The sequence below is a fragment of the Pyxicephalus adspersus genome, chromosome 5 (assembly GCF_032062135.1).
Source record: "Pyxicephalus adspersus chromosome 5, UCB_Pads_2.0, whole genome shotgun sequence".
NCBI classification, from domain to species: Eukaryota; Metazoa; Chordata; class Amphibia; order Anura; family Pyxicephalidae; genus Pyxicephalus; species Pyxicephalus adspersus.
In genome coordinates, this window is record NC_092862.1 from 28,256,212 (window position 1) to 28,276,811 (window position 20,600).

The 20,600-nt window shown below is 37.6% G+C and overlaps 2 protein-coding genes across 2 annotated transcripts; both read left to right on the plus strand.

Moving 5' to 3' along the window:
• The first annotated feature begins 698 nt into the window (after nucleotides 1-698).
• Nucleotides 699-6,660, plus strand: ZFAND1 (zinc finger AN1-type containing 1). The gene is made up of 5 exons (XM_072413248.1): nucleotides 699-855; nucleotides 4,042-4,084; nucleotides 4,850-4,889; nucleotides 6,201-6,328; nucleotides 6,370-6,660. Exons 1-5 carry the CDS (start codon nucleotides 801-803, stop codon nucleotides 6,575-6,577), a joined length of 474 nt encoding a protein of 157 aa, XP_072269349.1. The 5' UTR covers nucleotides 699-800; the 3' UTR covers nucleotides 6,578-6,660.
• Nucleotides 6,661-6,815: 155 nt separating this feature from the next.
• Nucleotides 6,816-18,762, plus strand: LOC140330675 (aquaporin-4-like). Its single transcript, XM_072410998.1, has 4 exons — nucleotides 6,816-10,475; nucleotides 12,898-13,062; nucleotides 15,799-15,879; nucleotides 17,373-18,762. The coding sequence occupies exons 1-4, from the start codon at nucleotides 10,110-10,112 to the stop codon at nucleotides 17,556-17,558; spliced, it is 798 nt and encodes a 265-aa protein (XP_072267099.1). The 5' UTR covers nucleotides 6,816-10,109; the 3' UTR covers nucleotides 17,559-18,762.
• Nucleotides 18,763-20,600: the final 1,838 nt, after the last annotated feature.

The following is a 20,600-nucleotide window of genomic DNA, read 5'->3' on the forward strand; positions in this document are numbered from 1 at the left end:
TTCCCTATTGATGAAAGGGCTCCTTCCTGAGATGCAAGTTTTCAGTGGTATCGGAAAGTTTTTTCCCGATCTATGTCACCCGATCTCACGCTTGCACAGTGCGAAATCAAGTGACGTAGGAGGAAGAGCCAGGAAGAAGAGGGAAGATGGTGGCGCCTGGAGCTCCCTCTGCACCGGGCTGCAGATGGATACCGGGTCGACGGGGGACCCGATGGAAGAAACCTCCCGACAGATAGACTGATCTGCGTGATTGAAGGTGTGATTTTATTCTTTTGGGTGAGTTTTGGGTTTACTTCTGCTTTATTACCCCTTTTACCCTATTATTACCTCTATGTGGCTGCTACAGGGATTCATTATATGTAGTATCTTCCCGAGAGGCAGCAGCTCCAGGCATGGGGCAGTGGTAAACGCATTCTAACCTATATTCACATTCACGCCCAAACCATATTCATTTTAATACACAGCAGCTATATATTCATTCATTTATTCACATCATTCCAAAAGGTCATGTGGGCAGCCTAGTGATCAGGCAGCGGGGACGCGCAGCGACAACACATGACTTGGCTGCCTGCAATTCAGCGAGCACGAGCTCTGTCCCGCATTTTTAATCTCCTATGAACGGAGCGCCCCCTGCTGTTCGCTATTTCATTTTACACCACAACAAGTGGAACGATTGCACTGGTAGTGCGTTGTGTGGGGAAGCGCTTGGAAAAGTACCTCCTGACTCACATCCGGTTTCTTGTACCATACATTGTAAACAAACATTATTATTGGAAAGGGAGAAGACGCAAGGAATCGCTATGGCAGAGCTGGAGATTGGACAGCACTGTGATGTGGAGCACTGTGGCCAGCTAGGTGATAAAACAACATTGAACACACAAAACTGTATTTGCTGAGCTTTGCTTTTGCATTTAGTGAATGTACCACAATAATATCCTATTTCCTGTGTATCAGAAATAGGATTTATTATTTGGTTTTCTCCATTTGGTAACCTTTCTGGTGCTGCTGATCACCTACAGCTTCTTTGTGGCCACTAATCTACATCAGAAGTCAATGTCACAAAACAATGCAACTAATATTACACAGTATTTATATAGCGCCAACATATTACGCAGCGCTGTACAAAGCCCATAGTCGTGTCACTAGCTGTCTCTCAAAGGAGCTCACAATCTAATGTCCCTACCATAGTCATACGTCTTTAATACAGTCTAAGGTCAATTTTGGGGGGAAGCCAATTAACCTAACTGCATGAAGAAACTGGAATATCCAGAGAAAACCCACGGAAACACGGGGAGAACCTGCAAACTCCATGCAGATTGTGTCCTGGCTGTGATTTAAACCTGGGACCCAGTGCTGCAAAGGCCAGAGTGCTAACCTCTGAGCCACCGTACTGCCCATAATACCATTGTTCAGAATATTGTCACCCATTAACAGGTGTTGTCTGAACAGGCAGATCTCTAAGTGTTATATTAGACAAAATAATTTGTGGTTTATATATACCGTATTTTTCGGACCATAAGACGCACTTTTTTTCCTCCTAAAGTGGGGGGAAAATCAGGGTGCGTCTTATGGTCCGAATGCAGAGGTACAGGGGCATATTTTTTTACTTACCTGTGTCCCCGCCGGTCCCCGGCTGACAGCAGCCAGTGTCTGTGTTCCTCCTCTGTGTTCCCCTGTGTTCCAGCGTACGGCACTTGTGCCCGCCCACGAAGGCGGCGCCGATTGATTTGATGAATGCTGATCGGCGCCGCCTTCATGGGCGGGCACAAGTGCCGCACGCTGGATCTCAGGGGAAATCAAATGAATTTTTTTTTTCTTGTTTTCCCGTGCGGAAAACCTGGTTGCGTCCTATAGTCCGGAGCGTCTAATGGTCCGAAAAATACGGTACATAAATAAGAATTTAAAATGATGATCCCTTTTCTAGAAAAGGAGTGGAGGAACCCCTGGCAGCCAATCAGGTTTTAATATTATCAATATTATAATTAATAATAAAGAGGAAGTATTATTATTATTATTATTATTATTAATAAACAGGATTTATATAGCGCCAACATATTACGCAGCGCTGTACATTAAATAGGGATTGCAAATGACTGAATAATACCGACAGTGATACAGGAGGAGAGGACCCTGCCCCGAAGAGCTTACAATCTAGAAGGTGGGGGAATTTCACACACAAAGGATGTGAGATATGTAGTGTGGGAAGTAGTGGTGGTTTCAAATGACAGAAGAAGACGGGTAGGCAAGTTTGAAAAAATGGGTTTTGAGCGCTCTTTTAAATGAGCAGAAAGTAGGAGCAAGCCGAATAGGACGAGGAAGACCATTCCAGAGAGTCGGGGCAGCTCTAGAGAAGTCTTGTATCCGTGCGGGTGATGAGGTTATGAGTGAGGAAGTCATTAGTAGGTCATTGGAGGAGCGGAGAGAGCGGCAGGGGGAGTATTTTTTAACCATGTCAGAAATGTAAGTGGGACAATACCTGTGTAGGGATTTGAAGGCAAAGCACCGGAGCTTAAATTTGATTCTAAGGTGAAATGGAAGCCAATGGAGAGAACTACAAAGAGATGCAGCGGAAGAGGAGCGGAGGGAAGGATGGATGAGTCTGGCTGCAGCATTCATAATAGATTGTAGAGGGGAGAGTCGGGTTAGTGGAATACCAGCGAGAAGGATGTTACAGTAGTCCAGACGGGAGATGACAAGAGCATGTACAAGGAGTTTGGTGGTCTTAGGGGACAGGTAGGGGCGGATTTTGGAGATGTTGCGTAGGTGAAAGTGACAGGACCTGGAAATGTTCTGAATATGGGGGGTAAATGAGAGGGCCGAGTCAAAGGTGACACCAAGACAACGTGCCTGAGGGGAGGGCCGAATAACAGTGTTGTTAACAGTTAGATATATGTCAGGGGGAGATTTGGAATTTGAGGGGGGGATGATGATGAGTTCTGTTTTATCCAGGTTGAGTTTCAGGAATCGGTCAGACATCCATGATGAGATGGCTGACAGGCAGCAAGTAAACCAATAAACATCCCAAAACAAAAAAAATCCACTTACCTTCAATCCCGCAGAGCAGAATCCATCTGGAGGTGTCTTCCATCGGATCTGGTGTCGCCCCGGTATCTGTCTTCGGCCCAACGTGCTAGGCGCCGCCATCTTCTTTTCTTTCTGGTTCTTCTTCCTATGTCACCCGATGCAGGTACGAGATCGGGTGACGTAGATGGGGAAAAAACTTGCCGATTCCACAGCATATGCGTGCAATTTCTGATGCTCGAGCACATGCAGAAGGAGCTCTCAAGACCCTTCCGGGATGCGTGACATAGGTATCCCAGGAGGTTCTGCGCTCCCATTTATTCTTGATTGCGTAGGCAATCAAGAATTAAGGGGGCGGTGCTGCACTATTTACAAATAACACAAATAGCATTTTTATCCTACATAAAAGTGTTGTCTACCCTATGTAAAGTGAAAATTCTGAGTTTAGGTACACTTTAATAAACAGGATTTATATAGTGCCAACATATTATCAGCGCTGTACATTAAATAGGAGTTGCAAATTCCATATACTGACCATGACACAGGAGGAGGAGAGGACCCTGCCCCGAAGAGTTTACAATCTAGGTTTTAATTATTTTTTTTAATGTTTCTCAACCAGGGTTCCTCCAGAGGTTGTTAGGGGGTCCTTGAGCAATGAGCACTTTCTGCTTCTCAGGTCAGTTTACTGAGACCAATGATCATTTTAGATATCTGTAAGGGTGACATTCTTCCTACTGACCGCCATATTAATGTGCTGTGAATATGTAAATATAGCGGGGGTTCCCTGAAGACCTGAAGTTATTTTAATTATTCCTCCATTTTTAAAAAGTCGACAAAGGCAGCCTTAGACTAATGTAAATGCTAATTAATGATCCTACATTGCTTTTTACCTTATGAATAGGCATGTGGCCAATCTGATAATTACTGCTGGTGGATTGTTGTTGTATGTTTATGTAGCAGCCTTTGTAATAATGTTTTATATTATTGTCATGACTCATCTTTGGTCTGTTTTTCCCACAGATTTTCTTCCTTTTGTCTGTGACGGCTGTTCAAAAGTATACTGGTGAGTGTTAGTTATTGGATGACAGATGTATTGTATTATAAAATACAGTTGGAATTGATAAATGTGTACATTGTATTGTAAAATGTTGGCCTTACTCTAAGCTCTTTATTCTGTAAATGTTGGGGAGATAGAAGGTGATAATTCAATATAAACATGTGGGAAATATCACCAATCTTATCTGTTTCTACACATTGACCTTGGCCTTTGCAGCACTAGGTCCCAGGTTCAAATCTCAGCCAGGACACTATCTGCATGGAGTTTGCAGGTTCTCCCCATGTTTGCGTGAGTTTCCTCCGGGTACTCCGGTTCCTCACACATTCCAAAAACATGCAGTGAGGTTAATCAGCTTCCCCCCAAAATTGACCTTGGACTGTGTTAAAGGCATATGATTGAGGTGGGGACATTAGATTGTGAGCTGTTTTGAGGAACAGCTAGTGACATGACTATGGACTTAGTACAGCGCTGCGTAATATGTTGGTGCTATATAAATACTGTGTAATATTGTGTTCTCATGGTAAGATCTTCCCTCAACTTCTAGAGACAACTGTACTATTTTTCATTCTCCATTATTCCCTGTGAAAAGATCAGCAGGGTGATCAGAAAGAGGATACTGGGATATATATAGGCGATTTTATGATTTTTCTTTTAAAACAAAAAACTGATTGTGTGTGTTTTGTCTTCCTCATGTTTCCTTCTCACAAAATTAAACATTCTAACTAAGTAGGTATATACCATTTTTAATGAGCATGTTCATTGTCTTTTCAGCCTTGTACACAAAAGCAAAGACTCTCATGGCTGTATAGAGGTAATGATAATAAAATGTGTTTGCATGCAGTGTATCTGTAACAGGTTTTCATTGTAAAATGTATGAGCCCTTAGTATTAAATCACTGAAACATTAGGGTAAGACTATTTGTTTTTATGGGCTGCAGAGGTAACTAGTTAAATTTATTGTCATAAAAAAAGGTTTATTTTTTCAATTATTTTAAAGGAAGTGTTATAATTTTTATTATGTTCTTCAGTGGCCAGCTGTGCTATGTTTTCCATATCTTGCACTAATGAGGCCTTCCAAACCAGAAATATCTGCATGCAAGTTGTTCGACATAGTTTTATCATTGTAGACCTTTTTTGAATATAGAACTGTTTTCAGGAAACTAACTACTATGCTTAAAGAAAGTATTCTTGTGTTTTGGATTTTGTAATAAAAGTGATAAGATGAAAACATTTTGGTGCTTAAAGCTGAATTCTGATTTACCTTAAAATGGACCTAAATGCAACATTTTTACTTTACATAAAAGGGTAGACAAAACTGAATCCTTTCCCCCATCAAAAAAAAAGGGTCTGCGGCACTGTCCCTTTAAGTCTTGATTCTAGCGTCCGTTAAGACTAAATGAGAACGCAAAGCCTCCTGAGATACGTCACGCATCCTGGGAGGCTTTGAGAATGAGTTGCTGATGTCACACATGCGCAGTGAGATCGGCTTTTTTTTTTTTTCCCCCTCTTAACAGTGGGCTACGTCACCTGGTTTTGCACCACAGTGACTTTGCAAGAAGACGGGAAGAGAAGAAAGTGGAGCCCGGTGCTTCCTCTCAGCAGCAGGGCGAAGAAGAATTCTAAGACGACGCGGGACTGTATCAAGGGAAGCTCCAGTGCCAGCGAGGGAAATGCAGGATTAAAGGTAAGTGTTTTTGTAATTTTTTTTTATTTTTTTTTTACTTTAGTTCCACTTTAACATTAGCTCATTAGTCTTGTCCCATTAATAATCTACATAGTGTTTCTCACTGTAGCTTTCCATATTCTAAACAACGTAATACCCGTCTCCGTGAGTTCTCATTTTTTAGGCTGATTGACTATATATTAGTAGGATGATTACATGTGTGGATTCTTTTTTCAAACTATATGGAATAGTTTACACTGTCACTGGTAGCAATATGTTCTAAAGAAAGGATACTAATTCTGTGTATTAACACATTTGCACCATGGTGCCATCTACACCCAGACTGGGCCTATAGATTCTTTAGTTCTGTCACATCAATAAAATGTAAAGAAGGTTATTGCTACAGGAAGCTCTGAGTGTAATTCTAATATATATATGTTTCTTTTTGTTTTGGTCAAAGGTTCCTGTGAGTGTTGATCATGTGAAATCTGAGGGGAGCACACAATACCCATGTACTTATAAAGGCTGCAGTGACAGGGAGTTAGTTGAAGTTCTGTGCCCTTTTTGTGAAAAACACTTTTGTTTCAGGTAAGTTCAATAAACACGGGATGATATGTATGTGTGTGTGTATGCGACATGCTAAGTGTTGTCTTCTTTTTATTGCAGAAGCTGCGACTGTGTCACCCAGAGACAGGACAGGCTCTGCCTTTAGACAGTATTGTAGAAAAATGGCTTTCACATCCAGAAAATGCTTTATACAGCGGTGGGAATATTATCATAGAATATCTGGATAATGACTGCAGTGCTGTTGAAGATCCTAATTCCTACCTGAGCTAGTATTAGCTAACACTGATTAACTAACAAATTCTGTACATATATAAAAGGAATAAATGTTTTTTGTTTTTTATAAATCTACACAATCAGTCTCCAATGACTTCATTACAAACGGTTATAACATGGTTTTTGGAACAGTCTTCCAGGGCCACCCACAGACCAGCTTTTTCATTTCACAATTCATTTTTTTTACTCTTTAACTAAACTTTATTAAATGTAAATGCCATCTGGTAAAGAAATGTGTGGGGATCATGCCCTTCAAGAACTGAAATTGGACAGCTCTGGCTTATAACAAAAAGGTTTTCTTTTGTATTATTTGGAGAGAACAGGATCATGGGAAATTAAATTGAATGGTTGATTCAAACAAAAATATGTTTTTTTTACACTGTAAAGTTTAAATACAGAGCTTATCTAGCACATATGGGAACATACAGTTTGCTAATTTTTTGTTTTGCAGCTATTGTGCTAAACATATTATTATGTATGTGCTAAGAATGTTAATGTGTGCAAAATATCTCTTTTCTTCATCAGTCATATGCAAAACTTTATATTGAAATATATTTGCACCCTGCCACAATTCTAGTGAGCAAAGTAGGCAAAAAAGTGTTGTCAGATATAAGGGGAACAGAAAAGTACAGATAGGTATTTGCAAGTTATCAAATTGGGTATAATTAGTTTTTAATTGACTATGTAAACACTCCTCACTCCTCCAATGACTTACTACTGACTTCTTAACTCATAACCTCATCACATGCACAGCTCCAAGACTTCTAGAGCTACCCCGACTCTCTGGAATGGTCTTTCTCATCCTATTCGGTTTGCTCCTACTTTCTGCTCATTTAAACGAGCAATCAAAACCCATTTTTCAAACTTCTCTCAAAGCCCTCACTACTTCCCACCATTCCATATCCCCCCTCCTATTATGTGTTTTTTCCCCACCTCTTAGATTGTAAGCTCTTTGGGGCAGGGTCCTCTCCTCCTGTGTCACTGTCTGTATGTGTCTGTCATTTGCAACCACTATTTAATGTACAGTGCTGCATAATATGTTGGCGCTATATAAATCTGGTTTAATATTATTATTATTATTGTTATTATTAATAATAATAATAAACCTTCGTGTCCAAAACACATGAATTTCTACAGCAATAATGCCATGCAGTAATGCTTATATATTTATTATGACATTGGCTATATATGAGACCTTTGTTCCTGTTTGCTGTTTTAGTAAATAATTTAGGATTTTTTTTGTAACAAGATCATCTTTATTCCTGTTAATCCTCTTCCTGTTCAAAATAGTGCTAATATTAATGACTTGTGAACACTAGGTGGCAGCAGCGTAGTTGCATTTGTAGTTTTTTTTTTCTAAGCAAAGCATCAGAACTTTCTAAAGCATCAGAAATGTATATGAAACACTAAACAGTCAAAAGTACTGCTCAAAATTTTTAGGCCCCAATTTACAGCAGTGCCGAAGGGAATGTAACACCATAGCACACGTTGTGTGTGTTGGTTCACTGCTGTGCCATTAGTAATAGCATCTCAACACAACTTTGTTCTGCATATTCCATTTTGGAAATGAATAGTCTGCCTCTATGTTATGTTCGTTGTGGTGTGTTTTATCTAATTTGTTTTGATTATCCTGGTAAATGCACCACAATAATTGTAAGGTCACATTGCAGAGCACAGTGTTACTTTTTTACACAGGCAGACGTGAAGTCCATATGAATGCTTCTATTCATGTTAATGATTGAAAATGACGTTTATAGAATGTCACCCACCCAGGCCTAGAGGCATCCATGTGAAATAAACCCAGGACTTTTCTCAAAAGTAATCTTGTATTTTTCTTGAGAACATATGAATCCAACATGGCTGACTAATATTTATTATTATTATTATTATTAATAATAGACAGGATTTATTTATCTCATATAAAGAATGTTTTGTTATTAATAATGCTGCACTGGGTCATTTGTAAGAAGAAACAACAAGAGAGAGCAATTCACCCAGGGCACACATACCAAAGAAAAAATCTAGTGTAACGGGATAGTTTTACTGGTAACAGTCGGTACTAGAAGGGTTTCCCATTACTTCCTGTCCATGTGATAAGTTGCAAACAAATTCCCACAATTTTCTATATTTTTCTTTTTAGAAAGTGTTTTTTTTCACTGCTGTCTGTGTCCCAATTGTGGTATTTTCTATCACTCTCTGTTATCTGTCAAAAACAAAGAGTAAAGAAAAATCCAGCAAATGGGGCAGCAGATCACAACCATATCAACAAGCTACCTTTTCCTGGGGTTGGGCCAATAGAAAAGTGCGGAAAACAAATGTGTAGAGCAAACCAATCTAAATCACTTTTTTTACTATTTTCCATACTGTACTAATTAAAGCTAATTGGATGCTGATTGCTTTTTACACTCATATTACAATGAGAACAGCACAGCTAGCTTGACTTGTATAGACATGACTGATAGAAACAGGACGGTTCTGCTTTCACACACTTATATGTGAATCTGATCGAGATGAACAAATTCTGTAAGGCTGTCAAGTCCAGACCAAGATCTCTTATGAAAAGAATGTAAGCCTATAGCTATGAATATTTAATATAAATACTGTGCTAAACTCTAATCTGTCTTGTAAATATTTTTTATAGGGTATAATCATAAAACTTAGGTAGAGCCTCTGATTGGATTTAATCCCATTGCTTACCATTTTCCTGTATTTACCACCCACATGTGTTAAATGTCTTATCTGCAGAGAATTTGTCTGAAAACAGGTAACAAGGATCAAGCACTGCATACTCATATGAAGCAATATTGGATGATTAAACAAAAGCAGTTCTTTGGAAGTTTTTTTAAGTTTCTAATGATTAAAATTGATTAAGCCAAAGAGTCAAGAGCTAATTGAGCCAGCAATCTAGGGAAATGTGCTCTATTAATGTGGCATTAGAAGCCATAGGGGGCTTATTATTAACACTCATTTTTGCAATAATGAGTGCAAATTTGGTTACCTATGGTGCAGGTTGCCACTCCTGGCAAACTGCCGCTGTGTGCCCTGGAGTGGCCAGTGAACGTTTTGGTAAAAATCAACATGATTCTGTTTTAGGGAAAAGGATTGGCTCCACCAGTGAAAAAAAAAAAATAGCATCAGATTTGCCTGTATATTATAGGCCTTGGATTACCAAGAAACTATTTAGAAGTTAGAGACTCCCCACATTACACACAAAATGCAAAGTAAGTCCATATGATCTAGGTAAAACCAGCAGTGACACAGAATAACCACCTTAGATTGTTCTGTAAACAAATATCCATGTATTAATAGGCTTGCCTTTTTTTTAAAAGATCACAGCACATTCCTTGAGGCTGTAGACAGAAACGTTTTTTCTAGCAAGAAGTTTCTGGTAGAAAGAAGGGGTTGTCTCACCCTCACGTCATTACCTGTTTAACCTGTTTCTCTGCTGCCTTTATTTAAATAGGAAAGCCCCCAACCTCCAAGATCATTCATAACTTTTAGAGTCTCCTCTCACGACTCTTGCTGCAAAATGACAGCCTTCAAGGGAATATGGACCAGACAATTCTGGACTTCTATGGCTGGGGAATTCTTAGCTGTCCTTTTGTTTCTGGTAATTAGTTTAGGGTCCACTGCAAATATGAATTCAATAGGTAACAGTGATACCCACATAGCCTTCTGCTTTGGACTGAGTATCGCCATATTAATTCACTGCTTTGGACATATATGTGAAGCCTTCCTGAACCCTGTGGTAGCAGTGGCCATGATTTGTACCAGGAAGATTTCCGTGGCCAAAGGATTCTTCTATATTATCATTCAGTGCCTGGGGGCAATTGCTGGAGCTGGAATAGTGGCCCTTGTTACTCCAGTAGACAAATGGCCAGTCGGTGTCACCAAGGTAAGTGTAAAGATACATAGAGCAGAAGGCTTAAAGGCCTCCCCACTTGTCTAGCATATCTTTGGTTCTAGTAACTATGAGTCTCTATTACATGTAGTTATTCAGCAATTGAGCCAAAGGATCATTTTAAAATATAAATCTGGGATTAGAATGCTGTTGTTTTATAGTTATGTTTTTCATTCCAATGATTATTGATGACTACGGGTTGTTCTCTGATAACTTTTTATAATACAGCAGTTTCAGTACAGTGATCTTGGGGTAATATCTACTATCGTGCTGTATGTAAAACACAGCCAAACTGTTGCATCCAGGTGTCATGGCTTGATTTGTCACGGCACATTACTTGTAACCACAGATATCTGTCGAAATATTATTAAACAGTGCTTTGGGTTTACTGTATATGGTGGTTCTTTTCATTTGGTAATAATTATTAAATGAGTCACCTCCTGGAAGTTAAAAATAATTTGTTAGAGATCCCTGAGGACTAGAGTTAAGAAAGACTATTCTCTAGGAAAGATGCGTCCTACAGAAAAAATCACAATTTGTTCCCTTTCTTGGAATTTATTATTTATTATAAATTATTTGATGATTCATATTGATTTAAATTGATAATGATATTTATTCCTAAAATAGTAGTTTATCTTTAAAATGCTGTGTACAATTGTTACAAGTCCTCAGCTATGACAACTTAGAGACTTTGTCAATTTGCTCATTTTAGTTCAACTTAAAGAACTACCCCCCATTCCTTACCCACCAAGGTTATTTATTCTCCCTTTTTTTCCTAGCTTCTTCATCTATTCATTGTAATAGAGTAAAGTTGTAATAGAGTAAAGTGTGAGTAAAGAGTTCTAACCATGTGTGAGCTCCATATTGGAGAGGGCTGGATCTTGCACATGGTTAGTGACTTCCTCTTGTAAAAGTCTACATGCTCAGTGATTGGCCTCTCGGGAATTAACACAGCTTCCTGGGTTATGAACCTCCATAGTCAGAAGCACCCGGTATTCCCAAGCAATGAAGAAGTGATGGAAAGTCTAGGCAGGGTGCGTTGGTAGTTTATTCTTTAGGGAGAATCTGTCACTTATCTATATCTAAATAGGGAAAGCAATAGAGATTTCTAAATTCAGCCAAGACAAGACAGTTGTGATAGGGTAGGGAAGAATTAGAACTCCATTTAGCCTTGAGGGTAGTGTTAGAACCTCTAATCAAACTAGAGTGTAGGAAAAGGTTAGAACCTTCATCTGACCTCCAGGGTAGGCAAGGGTTAGAACCTTCATCTAACTAGGAGACACTAGGGCAGGATATTAGCAGAAGGAGTGCTACTGGGCAGGGATGAAAATCTTACAAAGGTTCTTTGTGTTCTCCACTGTATTAAAAAGGTGTTTTTCTTGTTAGTCCCCAGTTGTTTTCTTTTTTACTTATTAGTAAGAATTTCCATAACTTGTCTTGTGACCCCGTCCGTAGAATGTGAAGTTAAGGGAAATCTCTGCAGTGGAAACACAACCACCTACTGAGTAATTTAAAGACCTAGATGGATTTCTGTATTGTATTTAGTAAGCCTGTTCAGGGAAAAAAAGAAAAACTTTTTCACAATGGACAGTTTAATAGAGTAACCATTACCTCTAATTTTATTATTATTAAAGGGTTTTATAGCAGAATAGATATCAAAGAACCTCTAAAAATGGTATCTTAAAAAGTTGCACCAACAATCAAGTCCAATGAAAGTTACAATATATATTTTATTATACTACAGCTATGATAAAACATGGCAGATGAAGTCATGAGCCAAAATGTATGTGCATACATATTATGCGGATAATTTACACATGCTTTTGTACAATAATACTTCTGCACTGATTTTTGTGTGCCACGTTTTAAAATTTTAATTTTAGAGGTTCTTTGAACTCAATGCAACTTTATTTGTTTTTGTATGTGGGACTGGCATTAAATATTGTCACATTTTGTATTCTATATGTCATTGAGGGTAACACTGCTGTCAAAGGATATGGAAAGTTATAGCCTGACAGATATATTTTCATTGGTGATCAGCTATGGCCTATCACAAGGAAATTTTTTTTCTAGATCACAATCATGTGTAATAATCCAGAGGAAAAATTCAGATCTAAGTATTTAGCAGTTTTGTGTAGGTTGGATATGTACATTAGTCTAACTATTTTAAAATAAGTAAATGTTTTTGATTTTTCGTTTTTTTGTCTTTAAAATCTTGTAAAATAAAGATGACCCAAGAGGATTGTTTCACAGCATGCTCAAATAATCTATAAGCAGCTGCTCTCTGTAGTAATGGGTAAATTGTTTCATTTGGTCAATATGGAAACTGTTGCTAATTGGCCAAACACAACTATATCATTAAGAAGTGATTTATTCATATAGTTATTTCTAATACTAAGGATTTTTTCTGTTGCAGGAGAATGAGACAATCTCACATGGTCAGGCTCTGCTGATAGAAACCATCATCACTTTTCAGCTGGTGTTCACAATTTTTGCTTCCTGCGACAAGAAAAGGTCTGATATTAAAGTCCCTATTCCTCTAATCATAGGCCTTTCTGTTACCATTGGACATCTTTTTGCAGTAAGTAGAATTGTTTTATAATATTTTTAAGAACTAGGCTACTTTATCATATAGTACAAACTGTCTGCTGGGAACCACTGGTATCATGAAGTAATACAATCTCCTATGTTCTAGATCAGAGTTTCACAACCTTTTTAGCATAAGGGAACCCCTTGAAAAAAATTCAGGTTTTCAGGGAACCCCTCCTATTATTAGTATTTCCACAGATCACAGTATCTTAGGGTGATGGCCAGTTAGAAGACTGTTTCCTACATTTCTGGCCATTAAGAAGGCTACCACCCTTACAGTTAGCCAAAAAACCATTTGTATCAGTTAAATTGACCTGAGAGTTACAAACTGCTCATTGTTCTCAAGCAACCTCTGGTTGAGAAACACTGTTCTAGGTTTTGTCTAGAGTTATCCATCCAATCTAGCTGTGTGCTTTTGGATCATAAAAGTCAAGTCAAAGTAAACCTAAAAGTAACCTATAAGCATAAAGTGGAACTAAACAATTAAAGTAGAAATAGGGGCTTTTTTTGAATTGTTAAGTGTGCCTGAGCATTATCATAAAAATAAATCCGCTGGGTGGTGCTCATATTCAGGGCCAGGCATTTCTATGACCACAGTCATAAAGCTGTATATCTAAACTGTGAGATATAAGGCACTGCTGCCTCTAACTGCCAGTGTGAGAAGACTTGCAGTGATATTTGGTGAAGTCACTGTAATTCTATTCATTGTTTTTTTTGCTGGAGGTCTTGACATAGGAATGTGAAATCCTGCCTCTACCAAGCTGGTCATCTTCACAGAGTCACAATGTATTGTATGTCAATAATGGGAAAAAGATCAGCTGCAGGAAGACCACATTCAATGCTGCTTACTAGTCCTTGCCTACTGTGAGACTGTTTTGAACACAACATCCAGCATTAAGTTCCCTTATAAAACACTTTAGGTAGTTTTATTGTATGTGGCAGCAGATTTCCATTTACTCCTTGTCTTAGACCCAAACTAGGAGATGAGAAGAAATATCCCCAAAATGATAGAAAGTCCTAACCTAAATAGTTGTCACTGGAAAATCTGTCCAGAACGATCTCCTACTAAACATTTGTCCCCTGAACAAGTGTTGTTTGAAAGGTCTCATACAGACCGGGGAACCCCTCTAAGTACACTTTGAGCCTGACGGAAACTGCAGGAGTGATGCCTCACCCACTATTACAGTTACAGAACCCTAGGAATTGATACTCTTCAAAATATGTATATAGGCAAAAATCTGTTTTTCATAGATAATAATTGGAATTTATAGATTGAAATGTTTATGTTTGTCATCTATAATCAATTAAAATGTGATATATTTGTTGATATGTACATATTTGTCACAAGATTTGTTAGTATTTTCAATCAACAGTATTGATATATTTACCCAGAACACATAACCTGTTTTACAAGTATGAAGTTCAGGAATGTTGCTTCCACCACCCTTATTACATCATTTATTGTGTTATGTATATCCTGCTCAAATCAAACTGCTCACTGGAGACATGAATTGTGTATTCTTACCGGGGATGTATAGTGTATATAGGTTTTCTTTCATACCCTTGGGTGGCAATATGGTTCCCCAATGCATGTATATCATAGCAATTTATTACTGATTTTATTCCATTAGTAGATCAGCTTCATTCTTTTAATGCGGTGCATTAAAAAAATGAAGCTGATCTAAAGCCTCCAACCAATTCCATCTTTAGTGTAAAGGGTCCATATGCCAAAATGCAACAGTTTAGTTATAATTGGAGTTTGATGGAGAGAGTGGGACCACTTTAAAGTGCTTGTGGCAGGTGTCGAGACCATTTTTCTGTACATTATAATGATTATTATAATTATATAATTTATTATAACGCCATCATATTACTCTGCACTGTACAAAATCCATAGTCAAGTCACTAGCTGTCCCTCAAAGGTGCTCACAATCTAATGTCCCTACTATACCCATATATCATAATTAAAGTCTAAGGTCAATTTTGGGGGGAAACCAAATAACCCAACTGCATGTTTTTGGAATGTGGGAGGAAACCGGTGTACCCAGGGGAAACCCATGCAAACACGGGAGAACCCAAAAACTTGATGCAGATAGTGTCCTAGTTGAGATTCTTTACAAATGGTATTGCACTGTTTTGATTTTGGCCAACAGGCAAACTAGTACAATAATATTTGTACATATTATGTTCAGTGAACTGCTGTGTCATTTAGGTGTGATGCCATTGGGCCTGATTCAATAAAGCTTTCTAATACCTGGAGAGAATAGACTATCACAGGTGATCCTTGGTGATCCAGCAAACCTGCAATAGATCTGGTTGAGGATTGAATATATTTGCCAGCTAATAGCAAATCATTTTTAATAAATCAATTTTGGGTTTCCTGGGTCATATTCTCTAGTCTTGGAAAGCTTTATTAAATCAGCCCCATTACTAAAAAAATTTTTTTAAGGACCCTTGTTTAAAAGTAAATTGTGAGCTTAAAACTATGAAAGTTCCGACCGTAAATGTCTGCAAAACATTGTGCATGAAATGTCATCTTGATGCTTTCTACACTGCTTAATGAATCATTCACTTGGAAATGTAGACAAGGCAAGACTTTTTAAGTTTTACTGAATAGGTAATGAAGAACGGATGACAGCCCCACACTGCATCTTTTAAAATAAGTCACCCAAGGGGCTTCCTTTTTTTTATGTTTTAATATTTGTACTTATTTTATATTTTTTGTTAGATTCAGTACACTGGTGCCAGCATGAACCCAGCACGATCACTAGGAACAAGTCTTGTATTTAATCAATGGGAAAGCCATTGGGTAAGTGTATAATCTAATTATGTAAAAGGTTTTAATACATTATGTATAATAATAAAATGTAATAGCTGCCTAAATGGACACATCCAAAGGTTCGTAGCACCAAGGAGTGTACTAACATTTTAGTTTTGAATGAACTGATTAGGAATAAATTCTTCTGTCAAGCTGTTACTGCTATTTTTAAAATCTCTGTAGAGAGTTCATCGTGTTCCCTGTTTTTGTGACAGAAAGATAAAAAAGGAGATGTAAGGAGACGTCACTGTAACAGGATGACAGATCATTTGACTGAACTTCTAGCCTTTTCATGTTTTACTGGAAAAATGGTTGCAGATTGTCTTCTCTCTAGACAGGTTCCCTTTCACTTCTTGTCTCCTCAATGGGTATACAGGTTACAAAGTTAAACCTGTCCAATGCATAAGAAAAACATACCAGAAAATGTCAAGCAATTCTCTATCCAATCTCTTTTCTTCTCTATTTTTCTTTCCTTTCCTCCCTTTTCCTGCTCACTCTTCCTCTCCCCTCCTCTTGTATGCTTGCTTTCCTCTTCCCTCCTTTTATTCATCTCCACCTTTCTTCATCTGTACTCCACTTCTATCCACCCCTCCTTCTCTCTCTACTCTCTCCTCCTCTGCTTCCTTCTTATAACCTCTTATTTTTCTTCTCTACTCTCTCTTACTCTTTTTTTTACTTTTCATCTCTTCTTCTTCTTCCTCTGAATCATTTCCTCCCCTTACTTGTTCTCTCTTTCCTCCTCTCTTATCTTGACTTTCTTTCCAGTTTTCTCTGCTTCATCCCTTTCCATCTGTTCTGTTTCTACTCTTCTTTTATCTGTCCTATTTCCCTTCATCTCTCTTTTTTCCCCTCCGCCATCCCTCTTCTCTTTTTTTTACCTCATTCCCTTCCCCTATCAATTTCCTGACTCACTTCCCCTTTCCTGTTTGCCTTCATTTCTCATTCCCTGCTTTTTTAATCTTCTTTTTCTTCTGTGCTCTGTTTCATCCTCTCTCATCTTCTTTCTCTTCTTTCCTTTTATCTATTTTCTCCTCTTTCTTCCTCACATTCTTCCCCTCATCTCTTCTTCTTCTTCTGTTTCTTTTTCTCCCCTAACCTGTCTTATCTCTCCTTCTCTTTCCTCACAATTATTTCTTTTCTTTGCTTTATTGCTTTCTCTCTGTCTTGTTTTCACTCTTATATCTGTCCTCTTTCTCCTCTCCTCCACCTTTTTTTTGTCCTTATTCCCCTTACCTATCACCTTTTTTCTTTTCTCCTCTTCTTTATTTTCCTTTTCTTCTCTTTTATTCACCCACCTCACCATCTCTTCTACTCCTTTGTCTACTTCCCTCTCTTCTCTCCTCTCTCCAATTTCCATAGGTTCCATATTCCCCTGTAAACGTGACTTTACCTAATTAATTTGTATATATTTTATATTGAATAATATCTCAAATAATCACTGGTGCACTTTTTCTTGTTTTAAATACTGTTCAACTTCTCTGCAGATCTACTGGATCGGTCCAATGATGGGTGGTATCCTCGCTGCTTTTGTCTATCAGTATTTATTCTGCCCAGATCCTGAACTCAAGCACATGCCTAGTCTCACAAGACCTCAGAATAGAGATGAATCTGTTCAGTTAACAGTAGTTCCTGGAGGAGAATATAGCAAGCTTGGATCCAGTGACACATGAGATTTTGTTATCTAGTACGATGCCATCTATTTAAAAAAATAAACTTTTGGGCTTTGGTGCTCCAGGTCCTTCTGAGATTTGGGTGGCAGATATGTTGACTGAGAACGAAGTACAAAGCTGCTCATTGCTACTGAAATAATGATTGTTTTGTCAATGCCTAAATGTCAGTCAACATAACTTGGTTTACATAAAAAGCTCTTATTAACATTAACAGGTAAATATATTATAAAGTACTAGAGGTTTACTGGAAATGTTTCAATAATTTATTTCATATGGTAAGTGTGGGGGGGGTGTAAAACTCTGGGGGTAAAATAAATCATAACAGTGATTCTAATCCTTCCTCACTTTACTGTAGAACGTGTTTCTGTTGTTTGTCAGGGAAAACCTTACACATTTTCTAATTTTCTGCAATATCTAAAATTTTAAAATGGAGTTTTGCTGTATGTTGGCTTTACTCTGCCTGGAAAAATTCATCCTTATGTGTTACCCATTTTTTAGATGATGGTGGTGGTTCATCTCTATAGTAGAAATAGACCACCAGTTTACAGTTTTGGGCTGCTGTACAAAACACGTAAAGCACTTCCACTTGTAATAAAAATGCCTAAATGTATTTCAATGGATTTGGTAAAATAAAGTTAAAAAGAAAACCCAATTATGTGAAGGGAAAATAAAAAGAAACTGTTAAAAAATCACCAAACATTTTCTGTTGGAAAATCTTCCAGGTCCATGTGTTTTCAATGGCAGTGATTTATTCTCCATCGGAGAATGTTTGGTGAATGCCAGGCTCACCATTTTATAAATAGAGCCCTATAGTTTAATTGGTATTACTGCATTTTTCTTTAGAATTATATATGTAACATTTGATCAATATTTATATATTTTTTTATGGGAATAGTTTTAATTCTAAAGCTGCCCGCAGTGTAGCAGATTGATTTTATACAATGTTATCCTGCATACCCCTTATGACTTACATTGTATTTAAATCTTGATATTTCTTTTGGAATTTCATCCTGAAAAAGAACCTGTATTTTTTGTGTTGTTTGTGTTAATGCTCATTTCCTATTTTGCATTATCTATTATTACAATTTTTGGTCATTTGTATGTATAACACTGCCTCAATTATACTATTTTTATTATTTTTCTTTTGATTATAAAAAAAACTTTTTTTTTAACTTAAATAGTCTTTTCTTATATCTTGCATAAAAATTAAATGTTTTTAAATATGGAGTTGTCAGTCTTTCTGTTATTAATTAATTACCATTAACAACGTAGTTTGGGTTTTCCGTCACAGACACAAATTGGGCAATCTCAAAGAGATTATTGTGCCCAGGCCACCCAACATTTTAATGCCTCCCTCTCCCAGCATCTCTGTCAAGGCCTTGGAGCCCAACCTTCAACCAAATCCAGAATAAACAATTTCAATGCAGGAGAGTTGCATGAACAGTATAAGAGGCATCAATATATGGGTGGCCTAATGGTCTCTAATCTCTGGATTTATATTGTAGCCAGTTGGCTTCAGCACTTGGTAGGCATGGTGGCTGTAAATGATTCTCCCCTCTTCTCTTACCAAATTGTCTTCTAATATTTAAAGGGTCTACTGGGATCTAGGTACCTAACAAATTATATCCATTTATGGCTTTATGGCTCACTTTTGATTGTTTAAGCTTGGTGTATTGAGTGAAAGCAGGGAGTTGTCACTACTGCAGCTGCACTATATCATGAGGGTGTGTTAAAATAGTTCCAGCAGCTCTGCATGTAATATGACCTTAGCAAAAACATTGTCTACCAGTATACCTGAGAATTCCTTGCAGTCTCAGGATAGTTTGCAAACCATACAACTGACCCCACCTTATTAGGCACTTTTAACCAAGCTTCTAGTGCAAGTGATATCACTTTTTGAATTGGTAACTCCTTTTTAAATACCTGGACACATTCCTGCAATGCTGTAGAAATAGATGCAAATAGGACATGGGTGTAATTCCAGACAAATGAGAAGTAATACTTCAATCAATAGCTAATGTTTCAACGTTACAATCCTGTAGGCTAACCTAGTTGGTTATCTCACCCAGGGCTTACTGTACACCTCAATTCCTGGATAACATTTGAGCATATAAAGATGTCCAAGAGAAACCAGGACACTATCCATGGATATGCCCTAAGCTGTCTGGATACTAGACTTCAATGATAAATACACACAACACTTTGTTCAATGTGACATGTTGACATGCAATCCCATCAATTGTGTACTTTGATATATTCGTCTTCTAGCAATTCTTTAATAATGCTATTTGCAGCTCACTTGTCATTGCTCCCAAACTCAATGCAAAGAATGACTTGGTATGGGGGTGCATTTTATACTTTCCTATAAAAAATGAACATAAATTAGTAGAGGAGACCCAATTACATTTCTAAAAATTTGATCATATTGGTTTAAGATGATAGAAAACTCCTTGGGAGCCTTTAAAGATCCCTCAGCTCCTCTGGTCATGATGGCCTTCTCTTGGCAACATACCGTTTTGATTTTCAGTAATGAAAAGGTGTTCTGAACAGTACCATAAACATAACATTGTACATAATGTTGCATCATAACTTTTAATGCCTGATACATTTGTTTATGATTTAAGTAAAGAAATAGCTCCAGCATGCTTCAACAAGTCCCAGCTGCCTATTAAATGATTTCTGTTTCATTATGATGTGGAATGCACTTCATTATTTCTGCCTTGTTGTTTTTAACATCCTCACATTATATTATTCTGTATCCTTGTACTTTTGTGTCTTGTTTATATTGATTTTAATTTTAATGTTTTGTGTAAAAAATCTTTACAAATTATCAGATAAAAAAGTATCACAAAATAATAGACAGCTATAGTCTGGAAGAAAATGGTAATTGTTCATTACATTTTAATTGCAAAAGGGCTTGTATAGCAGTAATATATGGTGTACAAGAGTATAAGTTCTAAAAAAACTCCTCTGCTGCAATATAAGATTGGCCTCTGGCCACATCCTTGTGGTGGTGTAAGAGAAAATTTGTTTTACCTACAG

Excerpts from the sequence above, each read along its gene's own strand:
- ZFAND1 (XM_072413248.1), top strand. The coding sequence starts at position 801 with ATGGCAGAGCTGGAGATTGGACAGCACTGTGATGTGGAGCACTGTGGC. Across the intron at positions 856-4,041 it reads GGAGCACTGTGGCCAGCTAG|ATTTTCTTCCTTTTGTCTGT; the intron begins GTGATAAAACAA and ends TTTTTCCCACAG. Across the intron at positions 4,890-6,200 it reads ACTCTCATGGCTGTATAGAG|GTTCCTGTGAGTGTTGATCA; the intron begins GTAATGATAATA and ends TTTTGGTCAAAG.
- LOC140330675 (XM_072410998.1), top strand. The coding sequence starts at position 10,110 with ATGACAGCCTTCAAGGGAATATGGACCAGACAATTCTGGACTTCTATG. Across the intron at positions 13,063-15,798 it reads CCATTGGACATCTTTTTGCA|ATTCAGTACACTGGTGCCAG; the intron begins GTAAGTAGAATT and ends ATTTTTTGTTAG. Across the intron at positions 15,880-17,372 it reads ATCAATGGGAAAGCCATTGG|ATCTACTGGATCGGTCCAAT; the intron begins GTAAGTGTATAA and ends ACTTCTCTGCAG.